This window comes from Bos indicus, chromosome 23, assembly GCF_029378745.1.
Source record: "Bos indicus isolate NIAB-ARS_2022 breed Sahiwal x Tharparkar chromosome 23, NIAB-ARS_B.indTharparkar_mat_pri_1.0, whole genome shotgun sequence".
Taxonomy (NCBI): Eukaryota; Metazoa; Chordata; class Mammalia; order Artiodactyla; family Bovidae; genus Bos; species Bos indicus.
In genome coordinates, this window is record NC_091782.1 from 51,342,791 (window position 1) to 51,368,492 (window position 25,702).

General features: G+C 48.1%; 1 protein-coding gene across 5 annotated transcripts in view; it reads right to left on the reverse strand.

The window, feature by feature from the left end:
* The window catches only part of FARS2 (phenylalanyl-tRNA synthetase 2, mitochondrial), a 305,489-nt gene that overhangs the window by 209,975 nt on the left and 69,812 nt on the right, over positions 1-25,702 (reverse strand). For all 5 annotated transcript variants that reach the window (XM_070778461.1, XM_070778459.1, XM_070778458.1 and 2 more), the window contains 2 exons: positions 17,947-18,106; positions 8,143-8,274 (listed from right to left, as the gene is read on the reverse strand). In XM_070778461.1, the coding sequence (XP_070634562.1) occupies positions 8,143-8,274; positions 17,947-18,106 (292 nt within the window). The remainder of the gene's footprint in view (positions 1-8,142; positions 8,275-17,946; positions 18,107-25,702) is intronic.

The window sequence follows — 25,702 nt, forward strand, 5'->3', positions numbered from 1 at the left end:
TAACCATCTCATCCTGTCGCCTCCCTCTCCTTTTGCCTTCAATCTTTCCCAGCATCGGGGTCTTTTCCAATGAGTCGGAAAAGTCTTAGCATCAGGTAGCCAAAATACTGAAGCTTCAAGTTCAGCATCAGTCCTTCCAGTGAATATTCAGTGTTGATTTCCTTTAAATTGACTGGTTTGATCTCCTTGCTGTCCAAGGGACTCTCAAGAGTCTTCTCCAGCACCACAGTTTGAAAGCATCAGTCCTTCGGTGCAGGTTTCCACGTGGTGTTTTAAAACAAAACACATTGCCCTGTGGGTTGTATTAATACTACACACTCTGGCTTGTTTCAAGTTCAAAGTTATTAGTTAGTTGCACAGTCGTGTCTGACTTTGCAATCCCATCGACTGTAGCAGCCTGCCCGGCTCCTCTGTCCATGAGATTCTCCAGGCAAGAGTACTAGAGTGGGGATCCTCCCTTCTCCAGGGGATCTTCCCATCCCAGGGATCAAATCTGGGTCTTCTGCATTACAGGCAGATTCCTTCCCAACTGAGCCACTAGGGAAACCAACTGGTTTGTTTGGGAGACCAAATAATGGGATCCAAGACCTAAAAGGACATCTGGAGGTTATATCATCTGAGACCCTTATTTTATAGATGAGGAAACTGAGACCCTCAGGACTGGCCCAAGATTTCCAGCACAGCGCATGGCAGGCCCTCAAAATGGTTGAAAAAGGAAAATTAAGTCCGCACTGATGGAGGTAGGACAACTGCTTTATATCTGCTAAATATCCAAGATCTTAGATGACGAAAATAAGACGCAGGGCAGAGGCTCTGCCTTCCAGAAGTCTCCTACGGGTAGAAATGATGCCACAGATGGTATGTAACATACACTGCAGCTGCAAAAACATCAGAAACATACATACAAACTGCAGCTTGAGTCAACTACCAAAATATTTGCTTTTGTCACAACAGCAGAAATGTTGCAAGGGATTCTAAGCGGGATCGGGGAGAGCTGCAAAATATACAAGGAAACAAATCGAATTCTGTGAAAGGGTATAACTGGATGCTCAAGCAAGCTCCAAGCTGTGTCTCCCAGTCAAACAAGGGCGTCCCAGAATCTGCCTTCCAAACACCAGAACGGTCACAGAGGGCGGAACCAAGCCTGACAACATTAGGAGAGAGAAGGAGGATGCGTGAATGTCACTCAGCATTCAGAACCCCCACATAAGAACTATGAATGGTACAGCAATAATATCAGAGACTTAAACCACTAGCATCAAGCATGACAAGCAGAAGGGTTATCTTTACAGAACTTGTCAACTTACACCCACTCACATTCCCCGACGAAGCGACTTTTTGGGAGAATGACATTATAGAAAGAAACCTAAAGCAACTCAAGTAAAAACTACAGATATTCCATTTCTGAAAGAGCAACTTAAAGAAAGAAAGAAAAGCCACAACCTAGAGAATATAATTGTAATGTATAAAAGTGACAAATAATTAGCTTTCAAAATAAATGAATTCCTACCAATCAATTAAAAACGATGAAAAAAATGAGCCCCACTCAAAATGAGCAAAAGAAAAACTATATGTGTCAAATAAATATATTAAAATGTGATCAACCTCAATGGCAGTTGCATGTAAACAAGACCACAGTGAGAGGCTGTTCTGGACTCACCAGACTGGCCAAATACACTGAACCAAGCCGCATGCTGGAGAGGGTGTGGAGCGACAGGAGCTTCTGTGGAAACCGGCCCGGCTCCTCAGGAAGCAGCCTGGTGATGCCAGCGAAGCTGAGATGCTGAGGGCCCCCGCTGGCTCAGCGGGAAAGAGAGAGCCCGTGACGTCGGGGCTGCAGGGAGATGCAGGTTCAACTCCTGGGCCCGGAAGGTCCCCTGGAGAAGGACACAGCAACCCACTCCAGGACTACTGTCTGGAGAAGCCCATGGACAGAGGAGCCTGGCGGCCTCAGTCCAGGGGGCTGCAAGGAGCAGGGCCCTGCTGAAGTGACTTGGAGCGCATGCGAACTGTGCAGAAGTGCTGACTCAGCAATTCCACAGCTAAAGAACACATAACTCTAAGAAACTCTTAGTCCTATACAAGCAAGAAATACAAAAGTGTGCACAAGTGGCATCTGAAACAACAAAAGAATCGCAAACAGTCAAATGTCCATTAAAGAACGGATGATAAACTACGGCACGCTCAGCCACTAGAATCTGAGCTGTGAAAAATGGATGAACTGAAACTCCACGGAGGACCGCAGAGTGGAGCCTCACAGCACTGCGTGGAGGGCTACAGTCCCCGTGAAGAACCGCAGGGAAGGATGGGTAGCACGAGTCCACTCGTTAAAGCACAAAAGCTGGGGAAAGTTCACTTGTTTACGAAATGCAGAGAAAATCAAGGTAACAACACAAAATCCAGAACAGTGAATGCTCATGGGGCGGGGGAAGTGCTAACAGGGAGGGGACACATGGGGGCCTCAACCTGCATGGTGTCCCAACTCTTCAGCTGAGTGACGGACCCTGGACTGGCTGATACAGTAAAGGACTAGAAGACAGAGAGACAGAGACAAGAGAGGGGCAGACAAAGTATCCAAATGAAGTCTTTCAGTAAAGGGTAACTTTAAGGAAAAAATTATTTTTAATTAGGGAGACTTGAGCACGTCATGGCTAAGAGTAAAGAACGAAGAGAGGAAGAACAGAGTCAGACTCACACGTCCCGATTTCAAAAGTTACTACAAAGCTAAAGGGATCAAAACAGTGTGGACCTCGGACTTCCCCGGTGGTCCAGTGGCTGAGAATCCGCCTGCCGATGCAGGAGACATGGGTTTGATCCCTGGTCCAGGAAGATCCCATGTGCTGCAGGGCAACTAAGTCCGTGAGCGACTCCTGAGTGCGTGCTCTGCAGCCTCTGCCAGCAGCAAGAGAAGCCTGCACGCCGTACCTAGAGAGTAGCCCTGCTCTCCAGCTAGAGAAAGCCTGCCCACAGCAACGAAGACCCAGTACAGGCAAAAATAAATAAACAGTAACAGTAAGGACGTGAGGATGGGAACACAGGCCAACGGAACAGAGCTGACAGTCCAGAGATACATGCAAACGTCTACGGTCAGCTGACCCTGGACAGCGGGGCAGAGACCCCTCAGTGAGCGGTGCTGTACGTTAGACCCCCACTGGCCTACCCGATGGACAGGGCTCCCTCCTCACACACCCCAGCACCCCCACGAACGGCACCTAAGTTCATGCTCTGATGACACAGTCTCAGCTTCCCGACCTCAGGCTGAGTTTCACCGGGAGACGTCACCTCTCACCATTTTCCGTGTCTTCCTGCTTGTCTGTCACAGAGCCTCGCGCAGACAAGGTGCCAATTACAGGAGCGGCACGTCTGCTCACGTCTGACACAGGGATGCGTGGTCTTGGTCTGTGCCACCTGGGAGCTCACCACCTTAGACTGGTAACACTGCACGACACAACCGTGTGCAGAGCTTAGGGACTGTCTACCAGAGAGAGGGACACACTGAAAACAGGGTCACAGCTAGACAGGGAGAAAAGCATCAGGCGTGTCAATTGCGCGTCCAGGCAAAGACCAAGGACATGACCCCTTGCGAACAGGAAGCTTACTTATGCTGGGATGCTCCCGTCACGCTGCAGAGCAGCCCAAAGTGACCGGAGGTTACCTTCCACCCTGCGTGTAACCAGCACGAGGGCGTGGCACCACCGAGGTGGTGGCACCACCACCACGGCACCTCTGTTACAGACACACGCCACGTGGCGCTCTGACCATTTACGTCTGTGTCTGGCTGTGCTGTGCTGTTTTCAACAGCCAGGACAAGGCTTTTTTGCTCTTCTACAGCCTTAGAAGAAATTCAAGAAATATCTGACAAATAAAGGGACAAAAGAATGACTTTAAAACTAGAAAACGTTTATGTGCATATTTATAAGGTTTTTTTCCCCAAAAGTCAAGTTTCAAATTTTAATGAAGAGGTAAGGAAAGTGGTTCCGTTTTTTTTAAAAAGTTACTTCCCGGGACGGAGCCTCTTCTCCTCCCTGGCCTGAGTACAGTCTTCTAAATCTCTCAATAAACGGTGAATTCCTCCCAGGCACGATGACAGCCACAGTCGCCCAGTGATGTTTCGTGCTCCCGGTCCCTGTAGTACCTGGAAAGACGGCGGCCTGAGTCAGCCCACAGGGAGGTACGTGTGTAATATTTGGACGCATGACTCACTGCTGCCTTCCAAGCATCTCCTCAAGGGAAAAACAACGAAGTCATCAGGACAGCAGTTGCCGCCCACATCACAATTACCAGATCTCAGCGGTCGGGAAGCAACGGTGAAGGCGCCGTCACTTAAGGGAGAAGAGAGAAAATTCTCTCAGCGATCCGGAAGAGCCTAATCTTACTTTGTGCGCAAAAACACACATACGCCACAGTCAACTTAAATGTGTCACAAAGTGTTTTCACTGCCTGTTCAAATTAGCAGTCTAATCTATGCATTTAATTAAATGCACTTGGTCACAGAGATAACCCACACGGGCGCAGGGCCCCTCTGCAAGGGTAATAAATAATCACAGGACAAATAGAGCTTTGTTTGCTGTTGCTTCGGTTGGTGCCAGCTCTTCATTCTATGTTCAGCGGAATTATTTATTTGAAAGGACTTCTAGCCACTTCAAAATCGTGTAATTTACTACTCAGGCAGCAGATATAGTAACTGACTATTGTCAGCAAGATCTGGGCAACGGGTGCTGCCAGCCATTCAATGCTGATCACCTTTCGGAGGCTCCAGAAGAGGGAGAGTGACAGTATCCACCCCGAGCTTTGCTGGCAGGTCACACCGAAGCGAGCCTCCAGGGCATCTCGGGAGCTGCTGGCCCCTGCTGGTGTCACTGAGCCCTCAACCTCTTTGGTCACCATGTATTTCAGCATTAAGCAGCACCTCAAGGAAAGCCATGACCAATGGAGATAGCATATTAAAAAGCAGAGGCATCACTTTGTCAACAAAGGTCTGTATAGTCAAAGCTATGGTTTTTCCAGTGGTCATGTATGGATGTGAGAGTTGGACTATAAAGAAAGCTGAGTGCCGAAGAATTGATGCTTTTGAACTGTGGTGTTGGAGAAGACTCTTGAGAGTCCCTTGGACTGCAAGGAGATCAAACCAGTCCATCCTAAAGGAAATCAACCCTGAATATTCATTGGAAGGTCTGATGCTGAAGCTGAAGCTCCAATACTTTGGCCACTTGATGCGAAGAGCTGACTCACTGGAAAAGACCCTGATGCTAGGAAAGATTGAAGGCAGGAGGAGAAGGGGACAACAGAGGATGAGATGGTTGGATGGCATCACCGACTCGATGCACATGAGTTTGAGCAAGCTCCGGGAGACATTGAAGGACAGGGAAGCCTGGCGTGCTGCAGTCCATGGGGTTGCAAAGAGTCAGACAAGGTTTAGTGACTGAAGAACAACTGGAAGAACCAGTTGTAAAGATGGAGCCTGTAACGGCTGATTTTAGCATTGCTTGGAACTTCTATTTTTAAAAGCTGGAGGGGCGGGGCGGGGCGGTGGGAAATGCCAGAGAAAAGACAGCAAGAATGGCCAAGTGAGCGGAGGCAGTGTGACCAGAGCCCGCCAGCCCGGGCCGCGCCACAGGCACTCAGAAGACAAAGCCGGCAGTACCTGCACATGCCGTCCGCGGTTAGTGACCGCCTGGCGCACAGCGTAAGGATTACAACTACAGACGTCAAAACACAAGCCCGTCTGACAGCACGGAGCAGAACTGTCATAATAACTTCAAGTTCAAGCAGAAAAGCCCACACAAAATTTCTTTTATACAAGCATCTCTTCTTCCTTTTCTTTCGTCTCTCTCTCTCTCGCAAGGTATTTAAATTTTATGTGTACATTTCCCAACAACCGAAAGCACCCCCCACCACCCTGTGACTCTATCAGACACATTTCCATCTCAGGTGTCTTTTTTTATTTTCTTTTTCTACTTTGCCATTTCCTCCAAGAATTAACTGATAGGGCTGATCTAATTGTAGAACAGCAGTGTCATTAATGTACAATAATGACTTGGAAACCTGTTTCAGAGACGATATTCAGCCAATTACTGTGCGAATAAACCTCATAAAAACCTATCAAGGACACTGGCAATGCACGAGGAAGTGACAACTGATTCAGGAAGTGACAACCGATCCGTAACTAACCCTCCCTGCTTTACGTTCTGAGTGCTGGCCCCTGACACCAGGTGCCCCTGGGAGGAAGCCTAGGATCCAGAAAATCTTCTGTCTAAAAAACAAAGCAAAACAGACACAGGCACCTTTTTTTTTGACGTTAGTTCCGACTCGAGAAGAGATCACAGCTCACAGATCTGCTCCCAGTGTTCTGTGCTTTCTGTTAAGACGCGCATCTTTCCTTCTCGTGTTTCTTACCACTTTCAATCTTCTTTCTCCCTCTAAAGTTATTCACTCCATCTAGTATCACGGATGCGAAGATCACAGAGGAAATCTAGCTCTGCCTGACCAGAAACTGTCTCTCTGACATGCTGGACAGCCTTTGTTTAACCATTTCTAACTAAGGGGGCTCTCTGTTAATAAGTGGCTCTTACCATTTGGGAAAACAAACAAACAAACAAAACACCTGTTTAATGATATCAGAGATGCACTTTTACTGGCTACGTGCTAGAGCCTGTGCTCAGCTCGCCTCCACAAACCGTCAGAAGGAAACTTAGGAGGAAGGTGTCTCTGTGCTTGCTTTAACTGTGAAAACCGGAGACTGGCGGGGTTAGACAGGCGCTGAGGAAGACACAGCCTCGGCGGACAGCACTCCTGAGCTTCAGACACTCGGCCCCGCCTCCCACATTCACTCACAGGCCCTCCGAGGGCACCTCTCTGTTCCCTCGTCTCCAGGAAAGACCCAACGTTGGAGAACCATCCAAGAAGGGTGTGGCCCGGGGCTGGGCTCTCCCATGAGCCTTGCCCGGCCGAGTGGAGAGGAACCCCACAGCTGGCTGGGTCTGAGCCCAGGGCGGGCCCCACGGCCCAGGCCAGGCAGCGCCGACTCCCCGTCTCCTATTTCCCTCCAGCCTCATTCTCTCACCCCTGGACCTTAACACAGGGTCCATCCTCAGCTCTGAGTCCCCAAGAGGGCCCGCTCCCCTCCGGTCTGCTGTGGCAGGAAGCCCGTGACCAGCCTGAGTCCGAGCCGCCTCACCCCCCGGCCACAGAGGGCATGTCCTTCTATGTGGGGAGGGGGCTTGGGGGGCGGTGGAGGCTGTCAGCATCAGCCCCCTTCCTCCTCCTCCTGCCCATGCAGGGACCCTCCTACCCCGGTGCCCAATCCTAGCCAACTTCCCTTGGAGGATTCCCAATGTGATAAAACATTTTTAAACTTAAATTCTGACAGTGACTTAAAAAAACAATTCACAGCTCTGAAATTAAGTGTAGAAATAATTTTTTTTGTGTGGGGGGTGGTGGGGGTGGGGGTTGGACCTTGTGGCTTTGTAGGATCCTAGTTCCCTGACCTGAGGCTCTTGGCAGTGAGATCAAGTCCTAACCATGGATCCCTGGAGGATTCCTAGAAATAATCATTTTCATGAAACAATGGTCCTACAGAGAAGAGCTAAAGTCCAGGGAGAATTTCATCAGAGCCCCCATTTTCCACTCCCTCCACATCGGGTGGTCCAGCCAACAGGGAGGGTCGAGGACAAACCAGCAAACGAGACAGGCCTACGTGTCTTACACTGCGCTCTCAGTGCTTACGAAACACCTGCTGGACCGGGGCACAGTTCCAATCGCAGTGGGAACCAAAAAAGGGACCTCAGGCTGGCGTTGTTCCTAAATAGTCTGGAAGACAGACAGCTCTCGTGGGACATGCCTCAAAGGCTTGTGGGCGATCCCAAAGCAGCCGATCAACAAACATGACATCGTAAGCGCAAACCCACACTCGGCGCTGACAAGGAAGAGCTCCAAGAGCAGGAAGCCTCCGCAAAACCAGGCGAGAGAGACGGTGTTCTCCCGGGGGCAGCGCAATAAATCCGGACAGCAATGCAAGCACAGAGGCCGGGCGGCAAGCCCTGCAGGAGCGTGCAGACATGGATGCAGACAGCACGCACGTGGGGCTCCCTGGGAAGAGGGCGTCTCAGGAGAGCTGTGCCCACACGCAGGGTCCTCCCGTACCTGAGTTTACCAGCTGCTGCTCCATCACCCCGCAGCCCAGAACCTCCAGCCATTCCCCGTGGAAGTTGATCTCCATCTCGAAGGAGGGATGAGTGAAAGGGAAGTAGCAGTCCACCCATCTGACGTCCAGTCCTGCAAAGACACCGGGGAAAAACAGGCACGGAGCGTTACAGGCAGTCCTGCCTTTCCCGTGATCAAAGCTGCTAACGGCGGATTGGCTGACGACACCAGAAGACTATTTTCTCAGTAAAATAAATAGCAAATAAATTAATGTGCAACACTTTAGGGGGAGGCAATAAATCTTAAAACTTGTAGAAAACTGAGCACGTCTTATCCAATATGACAAACATTTTGTGTAGTTCCAGGACCCTCTGAAACTCAATCAATCACCCGTCAACCCTGTGGCCACCTGGCAGAGGAGAGAGTTTAGGTCGAGGAAAGGGGGCTTCCCGGTGGGCTAGCAGTAAAGAACTCGCCTGCCAGTGCAGGAGACACAAGGCATGCATGAGATGCAAGTTTGATCCCTGGGTTGGGAAGATCCCCTGGAGGAGGAAATGGCAACCCGCTCCGGCGTTCTGGCCTGGAGAGTCCCATGGACAGAGGGGCCTGGAGGCCTACAGACCACAGGGTCGCAAACGACTGAAGCAACTTAGCACACATGCACGGGAAAGCAGGTCTTTCTGCTAGCTTCTATAAAAGCAAACGATGTCTAAATCAGACCCGCAGCCCTCTAAGCTGCATCTGTACCAAGAGTGGACAGGCCTTTTTTCACACTTCTCAATATTGCTCTGCTCTAATAGCTTTTTAAAAAAAAATTTTTTTGAGTAAGTAATATATTCACAGGGTTCAAAATTGAAACACTGTAAAAAGAATACATTTTCCTGTATAAACAGGCCATGAGTGAAAAAAATTCTAAGTTTGCGAGGTGACTGGAGTTAAGTAAACTTACCGTGGCGATCCTTTTGCAATATACACCTATATCCAATCATTCCATCATATATCCAGTCATTCCATCATATACCAACACAGTGTTCTATGTCAGTTACATCAATCAAACGGAAATAAAAATAAGCATTGTTTACAAGTCTCACCAGCATACTGGTTCCTGGCTCCTCTGCCCCCTGAATCCCACTGGGTAAACTTTCAGGGTTTCCTTTTTATTAACAGACGTGAGCAAACACACGCGTGCACCTCTCGTTCCCCTCCTTCTCTACACAGAAACACCACGTCATCCCACACCACGCCGCTCTCACGCAGTGACACAGAGGCCCACCCCCAATCCGAGTCTGGCCCCAGAGACGTGGGTGGGTCCCCCGTGCGCAGAGAGAGCGACCACAGACGCGTGACCGAATCCAGCTCCACCACCTCAAGCCGAAGGGCCTCAGGCACGTTCCTTCAGTTCTCCCTGCCTCGGTCTTGGTCAAAATAAGAACGACATTCATCTCGCAGTGCTTTGGTGACAATTTATTAAGTGTGTAAAAACTTAAACACTCAATGGGTGATTTTCGACAGGCACGCATTGCAAATCAGACCACGGTCTAAACTCTCTCTCGGGTTTTCATAAAAATATGAAGAAAAAGAAACATTCCTAAAGTGCACACTAAGGTCACTGATGTCCATCGTTTATTTACTACAGCGCCGCTACACGAGATGGTTCATGGGCCTCCTTCAATCCAGCCTTTACGCTGAGGACAGGCGGCCGTGAACACGGCACGATCATCACCCCTGCTCCCGTCTCACAGACGCAGGACCGTGCCGGCTCACACCTTTCCTCGACATTTACAGTTAGAAAACGCCGAGATGCGATCTGCACCAGACGGCGGGCGGCATGGCTCTCCGCTGCCCTCCCCTGGGCAGACCATGGAGACGGACCCCGCTTGGCTTCCAGGCCAAGCGCCACCAGCCAAGAGCGCACCGTCAGCCTCCTGCTCCCCACGCACCACGACAGGCGTGACAGAACAGAGAAAACTGCACAGGCCAGGCTGTGATCAAAGACGAGAGAAATACTTCCCCCGGCCAGACACAGGCCGGAAAAGCAAAGGGGCAGAGAGGGCAAAGCCCCGCGTTGCTGGGCTTGGGATCCACAATCGGGAGAACCGCCAGGAGCTCGCCACCTGCAGGAACACGCGCTGCTGGCTTGGGGTACGAGCGAGGCCAGAGGCCTGCGGTCAGGTGCTGGGACAGCAGGGGCTCCCTGCTGGCGAGAGAAGGGGGACCGAAGCCGTCACCAGCACACCTGGGGCTGCGGCTCTGAGGAGCTATAGGCCTGGAGAGAGCCGAGCCCCGGGTGCGAGACCTGCCGCGTCCCCATCAGGGCTGTGAGTGCATCCGACAGGCCCCCAAACCTCTCCTGGACTGAAGGTCCGGAGAGCTTGGGGCCCTGGGGCCGGCATGCAGCCCCTGAGAACTGGGGAGCAGGGCAGTGAAGCGGAAGGGAGCGCCGGGCTGGGGCCCAAAAGGCCGGGCCTTCAGGTTCCGGCCACAGCTAGCCTTTGGATGCGGACAGCACTGGGAAGGGCGTGCCCACAGGTGAGGAGCCACTGCTGCGGCTGCTCTGAGACAGACACGGGTCACCCACAGCTAGGTCCGGGATGGGCAGTGGGGAGCGCGTCTCACGGACAACGCCGAGCCTGCTCGGTTCTGAAACAGAGATGTGACTCGCCCACAGCGATGCATCTAGCCAGCAGCAGGGGATCACAGTCCATCTCTTCTTCAGATGCATTCGTCTAAACTGTGCCGGGAGGCCCGTGCTTCCTACAGGGAAATGTCAGCCTTCAGCAGGGAGACAGGCTGGAAGCCCGGAAGGACAGAAAGTGAGACCACAATGTGAGGAGTCCTCCACCCAACCTGAGCTGCTCTTAAAGAAACCATCTGCTACAGACGGCACAAGACGGAGGGAAACAATTCAGCAAAGTTAAAAAAAATGTCAGGAATTCCATGAGCATAAAAGCTGTCTGCAGGTTATTTTCTCTCTTTCCAATTCTAAACGGATAACCTCTCTTATAACAGCCTTAGGATGCTGGTGCAATTGAAATGTTAGCAGAAAATAATCAACTGCTTTGGCGAGTGGGGGAAAAAAAACAACCCTGAAACTAAAGCAGCTGTAATAACAACAAATTGCCAAAGGAAACAGCGTGTTGTAATTTTTAATTTTGCTTTTCAAGAACAAAGGAATACAACACTAATAATTTAAAACAGTAAAAAACGTGGACCATAAAAACAAATGAAAAAAAGAGTTGCTGAATAATTCTGAGGCCTGTCCAGGCAGTTCCTGTTCATTAGCTGATTAAAGAAGGACTGAATTTGAAGTTTACAAGTGATCTTTGGTACCTGAAATGTACCTGAATTTGCCGTCATGGGCAGGACTTTATCCAGAGCAGCTACAGGGGAGTCAGAGCTACAAAGTCAGGGGCAACACCCAGGAGGAGGCCCCATTTTTTTTTTACATCATGGCTTTTGGAAACACCAGTGTCAGAAATAATATTGAAATGACGTCTTTCCTTTCAAAAGAGCTAACATCTAACACAGGCTCGGAAGTCAAAATTAGGGGACTCAAAGTGAAAGTGTCAATCACTCAGTCGTGTCCGACTCTTTGCGACCCCGTGGACTGTAGCCCACCAGGCTGCTCTGTCCATGGGATTTCCCAAGCAAGAATACTGGAGGGGGTAGCTATTCCTTTCTCCAGGGGTCCTCCCAATTTGGACCTCCTGCATTGCAAGCATATTCTTGACCATCTGAGAGGCTCAAACCAGGCCTCAGGTTACTCCCGAGCTGTGTGGTTACTTGGTACTCCGTTGCTCCGTGTCCAGGTTCCCAAATCTTAAAACTGTAGATTACAGTCACACCTACGTCCCAGATGCAGGTCAGAACAAAGAAAGTCCTTGTGAGAGTGTAATGCAGCATCTGACACTGTTAACTACTCTCTCTTCCTGTAATCATCACTAATACGGCCATTATTACTCTAAACCAGGGGCCCCAACCTCCAAGTGAGGATCGGTACCGCCCGTCAGATGAGTGGCGGCAGTAGATTAGAAATAAAGAGCACAATAGATGTGATGCGCTTGAATCATCCCCAAACCACCCCCCGCCCCCTGCCCAGTCCGTGGAAAAACTGTCTTCCACAAAACCCATCCCCAGTACCAAAAACGCTGGGGACTGCAGCTCTAAAAGACATCCAGGCGGCTTGTACCCAGAAGGTTCACTGAGACGTTTCTCAGCAACTAGCACCCCTACCCCAAATAAAACAACTAAATGACCCCCTGAAACGTGTGAAGTCAGAGCGTGGCGTCCCTTCAGCCAGGTCCCAGGGAGCTGCGAACACTCACCCCCCTGAGCGCTGTGAGGGCACACAGCCTGCCCCCTGTAACACAGCCCCTCACTCTTCAAGTTCACAGCGTGAGCCTGGCGGGGGCACCTCCCCTCCCCCGAGAAGCATCTCAGTGGATGATACAAACGCCCCAACACCCCTTCAGCGATACCCCGCAAAGGTGCACCGGGCTGGGCGAGGCTGGGCAGATGAGGCGTGCAGGAGGATTTTTGGGGTGTTCAGCATCTGTGTGAATGGGGTTAAGGATGATCTCATGGCTGGAAGGAATGAAAAAATAAAAGGCTGCAAGGAAAGAAAAAATAAAAGGCTTTTTCACAGACCAACTTCAGTGCCCGGGACAAGAAGTACTCTCTGAGCAGGTGGATACTTTATTGCCACTCTATTATTCTGCTGACTCTGGTCTCAAAACAAAAAAGTAAGTGCGAAGATTTATGAAATAGTAACTCCGATCTGTACTGAAATCTAAAACCTAAACGTCTAAGCCGGTAGCATTTTAAAAATAAAGCAAATGTTTGCCTGAAATAGAGATGCCACAACTTCATTGCTGTTTCAAAACTTGAGATTCTTAATTCTTGGCCATGGGCATAAGAGGTGTATGAGAAAACTCATACACTGCGGGAATGGTTTTCTATAAGGAAAACAGCTACCTGGACACTTTGACCTCAATGCTCAGTTTTGAAAGCTATTCACATATAAATGTAAAGAATAATGAGAAAAAGGAAAGTTCAAGACTACATTCAGAGGAATGCATGTCCTCAGGGCCCCTGGGAACATCTTTATAACATATACAAGGTCGAGCAGCGTGCATGCCTGTTTAATTACCTGCTGGAGCCCAGAAAGAGTTTTAGGACACCATCAATGCCAGTCTGAACTGCTGTGCTGTTGTCTGGCATAAGTTTACATCTCATCTTACTAGACAAAACAAAGACAAGCCAACGAAACTGCTGCTGCTGCTAAGTCGCTTCAGTCGTGGCCGACTCTGTGCGACCCCATAGACGGCAGCCCACCAGGCTCCCCCGTCCCTGGGATTCTCCAGGCAAGAACACTGGAGTGGGTTGCCACTTCCTTCTCCAATGCATGAAAGTGATAAGTGAAAGTGAAGTCACTCAGTCGTGTCTGACTCTATCGACCCCATGGACTGCAGCCCACCAGGCTCCTCCATCCACTGGATTTTCCAGGCAAAAGTACTGGAGTGGGGTGCCATTGCCTTCTCCGAAGCCAACGAAACTACTGTTCTTTGATTGTATGGCCCCATTTAATTGCCTTCATTTTCCTGCCCTTCCTTATTCGTTTTTTTCATATTTACACACGCATTTAATATCTTCTTAAAGGGCCCTGTTCACATATGTTATCTCACTTTATTCTCATGGGAAACAGTACTATTTATTACCTTGGGCTTTAAAAATACTAAGACCTAAAGCACTAAATGACCAGTTCAAGATTTCAGAGCAAGTGGAGGAAAGAGAACTTAAATGTAATATTTCTGGTTCTATGCGGCCATCTCCAAGTGGCCATATTTTTCTTCTTTTCAATCTTTCACATGGTCCAGCTCCATGCTCTCTCTCAGTGACTAAGGCAGCTCAGATGTCCCCCACTGGGAGCTCTCCTGGCCGGATCCCGGAGGACCCGCCCTTCCTACACGTTCCCTTGACACTCGGGCCTCCCCGGGAGAGGACTTCACTCTCAGCAGCTCAAAGACTGGGACTGTGTCTCATGTACCCAGTAGTGGGACGCCAGCAGCATGGTGAAAATCCAGCAAAGTGAAACCCACCCGAGGGACTTCAGAGGAGCACAGAAGAGGCGGCTCCCCAGAGTTCAGCACAGACTCCAGGACAGTTCCTGGCTGGAGGACACCCAAGGTGAAATCAGAGGTAAGTGAGAATTACCCAGGTGGAGGGGCCAGGAGAGTAAGCAAGGGGAGGGGGGCAAAAGGAATGAAAAATAACAAAGAAATAGGAGAAACACAAATGCTAGCTGTGAGAGAAAGGAAGCTATCCGCCAGTTCAGAACCACTCGGTTATCCGTGTAACTGCAAGGCAGCTTCTAAGCCGCACAAGGGGTTTCCTTGGTGGCTCAGCGGTCAAGAATCCGAATTCACCTGCTAAGTACAGGAGACATGGGTCCAATCCCTGGGTTGGATTGAGAAGATCTCCTGGAGAAGGAAATGGCAACCCACTCCAGTATTCTTGCCTGGAGAATTGCATGGACAGAGGAGCCTGGTGGGGGCCCATGGGGTCAGAAAAGAGTTAGACACAACTTAGCAACTAACAACAACAACAAATCTCACAAGCGGGGGATCATGTGATGATAGAAATGTGTAGCAAGATATAAATAAGGAGGGCTTAAAATCAATTTTCTTCATAGGTTGACAACAGAAAAATTGAGATGATCCTGAATTTTTTTGTAAAGCAATTTGAGACAGACTACTATCTCCCTAAAATGTTAGAACTGTTGCTATTCAGTCGCTCAGCTGTGTCTGACTCTTTGCGACCCCACGAACTGCATGTAGCACACCAGGCCTCTCTGTCCTTCACCATCTCCTGGAGCTTGCTCAAACTCATGTCCATCGAGTCAGTGATGCCATCCAACCATCTCATGCTCTGTCCTCCCCTTCTCCTCCTGCCTTCAATCTTTCCCAGAATCAGGGTCTTTTCCAGTGAGTCAGTTCTTCCCATCAGGTGGCCAGAGTATTGGAGCTTCAGCTTCACATCAGTCCTTGCAATTCAGGGCTGATTTCCCTTAGGATGGACTGGTTGTATCTCCTTGTATCCAAGGAGATGTTAGAATTCCTTTACCATTACTTGCCTCGAAAATGCCCTGAATAGCACAATCCATCTCCCTGTATTATTCCAGTGTTAACTGGATTACATTACTGCTAAAAATATCACAATTCCTATCTTTTATCACGAAAGTAAAGAGAAGCTGGCTATAAAAAGATTTTTGCATCAGCAATCTCTATCTGAAACCTGCTTCACAATTACATTATACCATTTTAACATGAAATATTCCAAACAAAGAGACAGAAGGAGAAAACAGCAAACATCTACACACTCGCTATTCAGTTTTATCAAATCATCACATTTTGTCACATGTAACTGCATTTCTGTTTTGTTTTAGTAGAACCCTATGAACATACTCGAAAGCCTGGTTTGGACCTTCTCTGTAGTACCACTCTCTGCCTCCTAGAAAAAGACAGTAGCATGAAATTGATGTACTTTTTTAAAAAAAAAGTATGAATATACACAATATATGGGGTTATTAGTGGTTTCTTAAATAGAACAGGAACAGTCAAGATATTTGAAGAAACCTTGCTTAATAAATCATAATCAGACTCTTTTTAACCGCATATTTGAGCTCACACATAAGTAGGGAAATCTAGAGGTAGGGAAAGTGAGGGGCACAGAAGGAGCGAGCGGGTGGCCAAGCTCCCAGGGGGACAGCGCTGCAGACGCCTGAAAGGCCCAGGCTGTGTGCTGTAGCCCATGTTTATATCTATGTCGATACTCACAGCTGCTGGGCTTTCAGCTTTCTCACACATGAACAGAGACTAAGGGCGGCTCAGGTAGCTTTCATGTGCTTCTCCTGATTACTAACGAGAGTGAGCATCTCTTCACACATTCAAGAGTCATTCTACTAATAACCATGTCACTTGTTGCCTTCATGACCACCCGTTTCTCTCACAGGTTGATTTTTCCTTGTTCATTTGGAAGAGTTACTTATGTAACCTAATGTTTATTTGACAAATCACTCCTGTCCTATCAGAATGGCTAAACTTTTAGCGCCTGGCCACCTTGGAGCACAAGCAGTTTCCATGTGCTACTGGACAGCTTAGCAGCTTCCTAGAAAGTGAAAATTCACCTCAAATGATCCAACCATGGTACTCCTGGGCACTTAACAAAAAGAAATGAACACATTAGTCCAGACAAAGACGTGTAGGTGAATATGCACAGATTCACCTGTAACAGCAGAAGACTAGAGACAAGCCAAAGGTCTCTCAACGGATGGCCAGGTAACGCCAGGAACACTGCTCATCAAGAAAAAGGGAACGAACCGCTGACATGACGCTACAACACGGATCAATCTGCAAATAATCTCGCTACGTGAAGGTGCCGGCAGGAGGGGCGGGAGAATACGCAGCACAGGCCTCACCCGTGTAAACCCAGAAGCAAACCAACCGCAGTGGCAGAACGCAGGTCACCGGCTGCCCGGGGTGAGGAGACACAGGACACGCAGGAAGGCGCGTCTACGAGGCACCAGAGGGGGCCTGGGGGGACGGACCCACTGATCAGCTTGACGCCACAGTGGTCTCACGGGTGTGCACAAATGTCGAGACTCATAAAACTGTGTAAATGTGTTGTTTGTTGCATTATAAACGTAGCTGATTATACACTCTAGATATATATATAGTTCACTTTTTGTCAATCACACTTCGATAAAGAACCTGTTCTTTTAAAAAGCTCACAAGAGTACGAGAATAAAAGACGACCCTAACCACGCAGGCCTTCTGTTTTCTAAACATTTTTAAATGCAGATCCCAGGGCTCTCCCGGTGGCTCAGTGGTGACGAGTCGCCTGCCTCTATAGGACATGTGGGTTCGATCCCTGATCTGGAAGATGCCACCCACCACGGGAGCAACGGAGCCCGTGAGCCGCCACTACCAAGCCCACGGGCTGCAGCCAACTACTGAGCCCTGAGGCCGAGAGCCTGCGCTCCACAGCAGGAGGAGTCACGGCGGCGAGAAGCCAGCCTGCACACGGCAGCAGAAGGGCCGCCGCTCACCGCAACTAGAGAAGGCCCGCGCAGCAACAAAGACCCGGCAGAGCCAACAGCAAATGAATGAATGAACAAAATCCTTAAAAAAATTAGGCCGTAATTAAGGAACAATCTCCCCTTTTCTTTACGTCTTTATACAAACAGACAAAATATTATCTCAAGTAAATCAGAAAGAGTTGGAGGGGAAATGGAAACGTTACAATTTCTCAGAGAAAGAATGAAGGGCAAGTGATTAAAGTGAGAATCCACATCTTAAAAACACTGTTCTCCCTCCAAGAAACTGTTGGTATTTTGCTGCTGACAGTGGTGATCAGTGTGTCAGAGTGTAAAATCTTCCGCTGCGCTCGCTCACACAGTTAAGAATCCTGCGCCATCGATCAAGGCTGACCAATGATAATATATTAATATTCTGACATTAATCAGCCTATTCACTTCCTCTCCATTGATGAGACTGATCTCAATTCATTATCATTCTTATCAAAAGCCGTAATCATTTTTCTTTCTCCAGCTAATTCCATTTTCATATCCTCCTGCTCCTCACATGGAATGAACCAGGAAATCCATAAGCTCTATCTCACTAAGGACTGAAACCATTAACTACAACTTAGAACAAAAACTCTAGACACAAGTAGGCTTAATGATTTCAGGAAGATGATAACTATTGAATATTTAAGCCCCCAAAGACAAAGGCATTTAGTACCTACCGTCTCCAAAGATATGTGTCATAAGCCGGGTAAGTGTTTGCTTAAGGTCAAACTCGACGAGCTTCGTGGCCTCCAGCGTATGTGTCTCTTGTTTATGGGCAGAGCGGGAACTCTGTTCAAAAAGCTGCAGGTTTTCTCCATCTTTTATGCCAGCAAATAACTGTAAACCAAGAGGAATAATGCAAATAAATTAAAACAGTGTCTTCACCAGTCTATATCAAAAACCACAATGTGGAAATGAAACTCAGTAGGTCTTATCATCTTTTTTTTTTTTTTAATAAAATCAACTTTATTTTTTGGGGCTCCAAAATCATTGCAGATGGTAACCGCAGCCATGAAATTAAAAGACGCTTACTCCTTGGAAGAAAAGTTATGACCAACCTAGATAGCATATTCAAAAGCAGAGACATTACTTTGCCAACAAAGGTCCGTCTAGTCAAGGCCATGGCTTTTCCAGTGGTCAGGTATGGATGTAAGAGTTGGACTGTGAAGAAGGCTGAGCGCTGAAGAATTGATGCTTTTGAACTGTGGTGTTGGAGAAGACTCTTGAGAGTCCCTTGGACTGCAAGGAAATCCAACCAGTTCATTCTGAAGGAGATCAGCCCTAGGATTTCTTTGAAAGGAATGATGCTAAAGCTGAAACTCCAGTACTTTGGCCACCTCATGCAAAGAGTTGACTCATTGGAAAAGACTCTGATGCTGGGAGGGATTGGGGGCAGGAGGAGAAGGGGACGACAGAGGATGAGATGGCTGGATGGCATCACTGACTCGATGGACGTGAGTCTGAGTGAACTCAGGGAATTGGTGATGGACAGGGAGGCCTGGCGTGCTGCGATTCATGGGGTCGCAAAAGTCGGACACGACTGAGCGACTGAACTGAACTGAACTGAAGTCTTATCATCAGTGAACATACTGAAATTGACATTCATTTGGTATCAGCGTTGAACAAGGCCCTGTGCCACATGTAATGGACAGTCTTTAGGAAATTAAAGACACCATTCTGATCGTGCTGATCACCTCTTTTCCTTTTGCACCAACTTATTCACATGCCATTTCCTTATAAGACACATGACCCTCCGGGCCACTGGAAATACCAGCAAACTGGGTTTTCACCATCCTTACAACATGACCTGAGACCTGGTGAGAAAGGACAGTCTAGGCATGAAGCCCTGTGAAGCCTCTGAGGCCGGACGCGCCCTGCACTTGTTGCCCTGTGACCCCAAAGGCCAGGACAAGGCTGGAAACGTGTTTCTGCCATTTACTGTCCAATAAGCTACAACAAATTCAGGTTTCCCTGGTAGCTCAGCTGGTAAAGAATCCGCCTGCAATGTGGGAGACCTGGGTTCAATCCCTGGGTTGGGAAGATCCCCTGGAGAAGGGAAAGGCTACCCACTCCAGCATTCTGGCCTAGAGAATTCCATGGACATTATAGTCCATGGGGTCACAAAGAGTCGGACACGACTGAGAGACTTTCACTTTCAAACTCCAAAAAGTGATACAGGAGCTAAGTTTCAGGGAGTGGTTCAGAAAGTGGGGAAGAAAAGAGACTTTATGATAATTAAATAAAATAATGCAGAAGCATAGAATCCTTGGCACACTGCAGTGACTAAATACATTGTTTTCACAATCACCAGTCACTAGTCACAGCTGTCATCGGTCCGAAGCTGCTTAGCCACTGTATAAAATGCTCCCGTCTTTAACAACAAAGCAGGTCTTCGCCCGGGAGGGAGATGGACTCAAGAGAGAAGTAACTGAGCACAAGCTGAGGAGGAGAGAGAAGACAGGGTCTAGCGAGGGGCCAGGAGACTGAAAACCAGCGCCAGACGGAGCAAGCATCCTAATCCTGAGCGTCCTGGTGGATCCGATCAGAGACCACGGAAAAGAGATTCAAATGTGTGCTCAATTTGAAACCACGGTTTTCGAAACGCATGGTTACAATGGCAGAGAAAGGGGCAAAAGAAAGTAAAAGATATTTTTTTGGCCATTAGGTAAGGAGGCATAAAAGAAACAAAAGAGAAAGTCTAGGGCTTCACAAAATAAAACAAACCTAAAAAATTAGAGGCTTTATAAAACCATTCCCCACCTCCCTCTAAAACAAAAAAATTCCACTAAAGATTCTGCACTTTGCTACACTAACAGAAGAGGGCACCAGAGAGCTGCAAAACCTTCTATACAACCAAAAATCCACAAAAAGGAACAGAAAAAATTCTACAGAACTATAGAAAATTACCACAAAAGAATTTAAAAAATTGTAAAACCATTCAAAACAGCTCAATCGATGACCCTCTTCCCCAATAAAGGAAATCCAAGAAGCAGAAGAAAAGTGTAAGATGATACTTGAAAATGAAATTAGATGTGCTCAAACAAGCATTTGGGGATATAAATAATTGCTTGATGTTTAGAACAAACATGAACAGAATACAGAGAACTGTGAACTCAAGGGAGAAACAGAAGGAAAAGAAAATCATGTCAGAACTGAACTCTAAATTACAAGATACACAAGGAATGATTCAATGCAGACTTAGAGAGAAGACCTGAAGAAAAACAAGGAAATAACCAAGAAAATGACAAAGAGACAAAGAAGAATCCGAGAGAAGGTAGTGGAAATGGAAGACAGGCAAAGAAGAAACAGCATTTATATAACTGGAGTCGGCGAAAGAAGAAACACAAGATCGTGGAGCAGGATACATGTGAACCAGGTGATGGTCCCTGAAGGACCAAATAGAAGATGCGTCCCAGCAGAAGCATGAGACCTCAACGATGAAAGAATCCTCAAGGTCTCCAGGCAAAGAGATCAAACGTCTTGGAGAGGCAAAGCCACCTGCCTCGCATCAGACTTCCGAAACAGCATACAAACGACGAACAGTGAGGCCACATATTCAAACAACTCAATTAAAAAAAAAAATACATGGACCAAGAATTTTATATTCAGCAATGCTGGGCTTTCAGTACCAAATCCATAGTAAAAGCTTTAAACATAGGAGAGCATAGGGAATTTCTTATTAATGAACTCTTTTTTCTATGTCATGACAAAATAGAAGCAGTGTATCCCGAAAGAGGAAGAAGAGAGACTGGCAGTGGAATAAACTCATTGGCTTAATGGCCAAAAACTCCATAGAAAAATGGGGGAAATACATGAACAGATAATTCACCAAAAAAAAGAAAACGAGCCTTAAACCTGTGAAGAGGAACTTGGACAGAGAAGTGCAGAATAAAACAGCAATGCCTCGGTGTTTTTCAGCCAATGCGTTGGCGGAGATTGAAAAGCAAGATGACATTCTTTTGGCGAGGCCTGGGAAAAGATGAACTCTCACACACTGCCGATGGAAGTGAAAACCAGGGGGACCATTCTGGAGGTAAATCTGGCAGTATCCAACAAGACTGCATTTGCATTCATCTCCTGACCTCGTTCTTCCACTTCTGGCTATTTGCCCTGAATACACCTCCAGAATTAATACAGACATAACGAGGTTTTCACCGTAGCATTATCTAAAATTACAAAGTACCGAAAACCAAAGAAATGTCCACACGCAAAAAAAGAGAGAGAGGTTAAATAAAGTCTGGGCTATCCAGACAGTACTCCAGTACTTTGGCCACCTGATGTGAAGAACTGACTCACTGGAAAAAGACCCTGATGCTGGGAAAGATTGAGGGCCAGGAGGAGAAGGGGACGACAGAGGATGAGATGTTTGGATGGCATCACCTACTCGATGGACATGAGTTTGAGCAAGCTCTGGGAGTTCATGATGGACAGGGAAGCCTGGCGTGCTGCAGTCCATGGGGTCGCAAAGAGTTGGACACGACCGAGCGACTGAACTGACTGATCCATACTGTGGAGTACTTAAAAGACATAATATTAATTAAAATATGAGGACAACCACTCTGAAATGATATGTGGTCTATCATCAAATTCCACCCCTACTAGAACTACCAAGCCCCACTATGTGGAAAAAGCAATCTTACTATGGTACTTTTCATGCAAGAAAGAAGAGAAAATTATATTATGAATCTGAGAATTCCCTGGCAGTCCAGTTAGGACTCTGCACTTTCATTGCTGAGGGTCCGGGTTTGATCCCTGATTGGGGAACTAAGATGCCACAAGCCACTTGGTGTGGCCAAAGTATATTTAAATGAATATATTCTATACAATTTTTCTGGGCTCCAAAATCACTACAGATGGTGACTGCAGCCATGAAATTAAAAGACGCTTACTCCTTGGAAGAAAAGTTATGACCAACCTAGATAGCATATTCAAAAGCAGAGACATTACTTTGCCAACACAGGTCCGTCTAGTCAAGGCTATGGTTTCTCCTGTGGTCATGTATGGATGTGAGAGTTGGACTGTGAAGAAGGCTGAGCGCCGAAGAATTGATGCTTTTGAACTGTGGTGTTGGAGAAGACTCTTGAGAGTCCCTTGGACTGCAAGGAGATCCAACCAGTCCATTCTGAAGGAGATCAGCCCTGGGATTTCTTTGGAAGGAATGATGCTAAAGCTGAAACTCCAGTACTTTGGCCACCTCATGCGAAGAGTTGACTAATTGGAAAAGACTCTGATGCTGGGAGGGATTGGGGGCCGGAGGAGAAGGGGACGACAGAGGATGAGATGGCTGGATGGCATCACTGACTCGATGGACCTGAGTCTGAGTGAACTCCGGGAGTTGGTGATGGACAGGGAGGCCTGGCGTGCTGTGATTCATGGGGTCGCAAAGAGTTGGACACGACTGAGTGACTGATCTGATCTGATACAAGTGAATATATACAATATCTATATAATGAACCTGTTCATTCGCATAAAACAAAAATAAACAAACACCATTGGAATGATGAAATAGAAATGAGACTGACTGCCTACTAGAAGGGAGAAGGCAATGGCACCTCACTCCAGTACTGTTGCCCGGAAAATCCGGTGGATGGAGGAGCCTGGTGGGCTTCAGTCCATGGGGTCGCACAGAAGCGACTTAGCAGCATCAGCCTACTAGAAAGCGGAATGGAACAGACTGCAAAATCAAAGGAACTGGGAAACAAGGCGGAGTGAAGAGGAGGTGGTGGGGAGGGGACGGAGACAGAAGGGACCCCTTTTTAAGTAAGATTGTTTATACAGTTCTGAATTTTGGAATCACATTAATATTTTACTACTTTTTAAAAACTAGTATCTACAGTGTCCGCAATATATAGGTAGAACAAAGGAAATACTCATAACATACAATAAAGACTAAAGTTTGGAAAATTCTGAAAGCAGGAAAAGCAGTGATTCATGACACCATCGGCATAATACAGCACAGGAGGAAAACCGACAACAAACATGTAAACAGTCAGCGCTTTTACTTCTAGAGGAAAAGCAAACTGGAGCTGGAAAGGACGCGAGAGCAGCGAGCCAACCTCCAGTAAGGGGGCGGCTCGGCAGAGGTGCAGACCCAGGGAAGCTGAGACTACTTAGCCAAGCGGCCACCACGCAGGGACGAAACCACTCGCCTCACCCTTGATTCCAGGGAGCTTGAAGTGGCTGCCTTTCACTTAGCTTTCTGTTTGAGAGACATCCACTGGCAATAAAACTAAATTAGATTTCCATTAACTGCACACAATAGGCTGTGCCATTTGTTTTTCCACTAGGATTTCTTCTATTTCTCTGACATTTTCTTAAGTGTCCTTTCAGAAGCCTCAGTGACCCAGAATACAAATTCCACCCCTACTAGAACTGCCTGCAGAAGCCAGGGCAGGTAGTTCACAAATGAGAAAAGAATAGGTGCCAGAAATTAATTCTAATCAGGCTTAAGAATAAAAATGGATTGCAAAAGCCAATTAAACTTGAAATTTAGAAAGCCAAAGGATTTTTGCAAAACGGCCCAGATTTTAAACATACATTTAAAACACAAATAAAAAGGCAAATGGTCAGAAGAATAACATACATCTATGCAAAATCCGATGGGCAGCCAAGGATAAATGGGGCTTGAATGACAGCAAAATTCCAGGCAGTTATTTAGGGCTGCTCTGTGGTTCCCAAGGCAGCCATTTTTCTATTCAACCTTTTAAAATTATGCATTGATCACTGGTTTAATCCATACAGTCCACATTACATATTAATGCAAACATCCCCCCGCCCCCGCCCTGCCTCTCTGAATTCCTGAGCAGATGCGAGGACCCTATAACTGACTTTGCTGCTGTGGCAGCGTGGACTGCTCTTGGCTAACAGTTATTGCTCGTTTACTAATTTGCTACCTTACTGCGGGCTTACCTTATTACTTGAGGGGTTCATTTAATTCTCAGAATCCTGTTCTTTCCCCCATTTCTCATATAAGAAACTTGAGACTTTGAGAAGTTAACCAGCCACTGGTACTCAGCAAGTGATGAAGCGTGAACTGAAACCAAACTCTGGCCCCTGATCCCACCTTCTGGGCTCTACTCTTATTCCCCTGACAGCATACACATGATCGTCAATTTGGCTTAGTGGTCAGAGGGCCTATGGTCAGACGGATGGGATGAAGGAGTGGACAGAAGGCTTGAGCAGAGAGAAGCAGTGGTGCCTGACACGGTGATGCAGCGGTGGGCCTGACACGGCGATGCAGCGGTGGGCCTGACACGGCGATGCAGCGGTGGGCACCGTCCATGAAACAGTTGACCTGACACGGCGATGCAGCGGTGGGCACCGTCCGTGAAACAGTTGACAGTTTATCCCAACTAAACCATTATTGTTGCACAAGGGCCAATGGATCCTTCAAAGAATGAAGATTAAAAGTCTGCTTTTTGAGTATCTTCTAGTGAGCACGTGCTTCAGGGTGCCGGGTTATTTGAGGAGGCCCGCTCTGGAACCGTGCGTGAGCTACAGCGATGCTGCCCCAGTAACAGGGAGGCGCTGGGTGGTGGAGGCCACGTGCAGGTCGAGGGCACCACCGGGCACAGGGAGGCTGGCGACCCTGTGGCTCCTACCACAACAGCAGCGCTTGACACGGGGCACCTCAGCCTGCCCTCCTCATCCAAGGGAGGGAGAGGAGCAAAGGAAAAGGGGGGAGAAATGAGGAAAGGAAATGCTTCAAGAGCTTAGACAAAGCAATAATCCTCATGCAGGCGGGAAACAGGAAGAGACGCTGCTCAAACCCAGAGGCGGTCAGGAGAAACCCTCCAGGAGGAAGAGACGTGGGTTAGTAATGGTGCTCATCGTACGAAACTCTGAAGGATGATGACAGAGCATAGAATAACCAAAATAACACCCATGTGGTGGGGGCTCTGAACACGCAAGGGCCCTCAAGGAAACCCAAGAGGGATGCGCTAGGGACGTGGGATGCCCAAGAGCACACGCCCACTGCATCTCAGCTTGACCATGGTGCCGAGGAAACCACCCACCTCTCCTGCTGCGGTGCTGGAGCCCAGGACACAGGCTGGGGGCTGGCCCCGTGCCGCAGAGAGGAAAGAATCGGGCTCTTCGGGCCCACCCTCAATCAAAAACCGAGAAAACTAGATGCACACCCTCTCCTGATGGCCGCAGGTGTCACTAACGCGCCGTCCTCACCGCTCTCACCTGGAAACCGCCCCCCACCACCACGTCCCAGGGACCTTTGACCTCTGCCTGGGTCTTTCTGCTCAGTAAGCCTGGTCCATTCTCTTTACAGAGCGGCCCGCAAAACTAACAAGACGCCCTCCATCCCGTCTCCTGCTGCAACCGCCCTTCTCTTCACGGTTAGACTGGCCGCACTCCCGTGGCTCTCCTCACGGCTTCCTCTCCTTCCTCCCGGTCGTTAAGTATTTCTACTCCGCAGGCCTC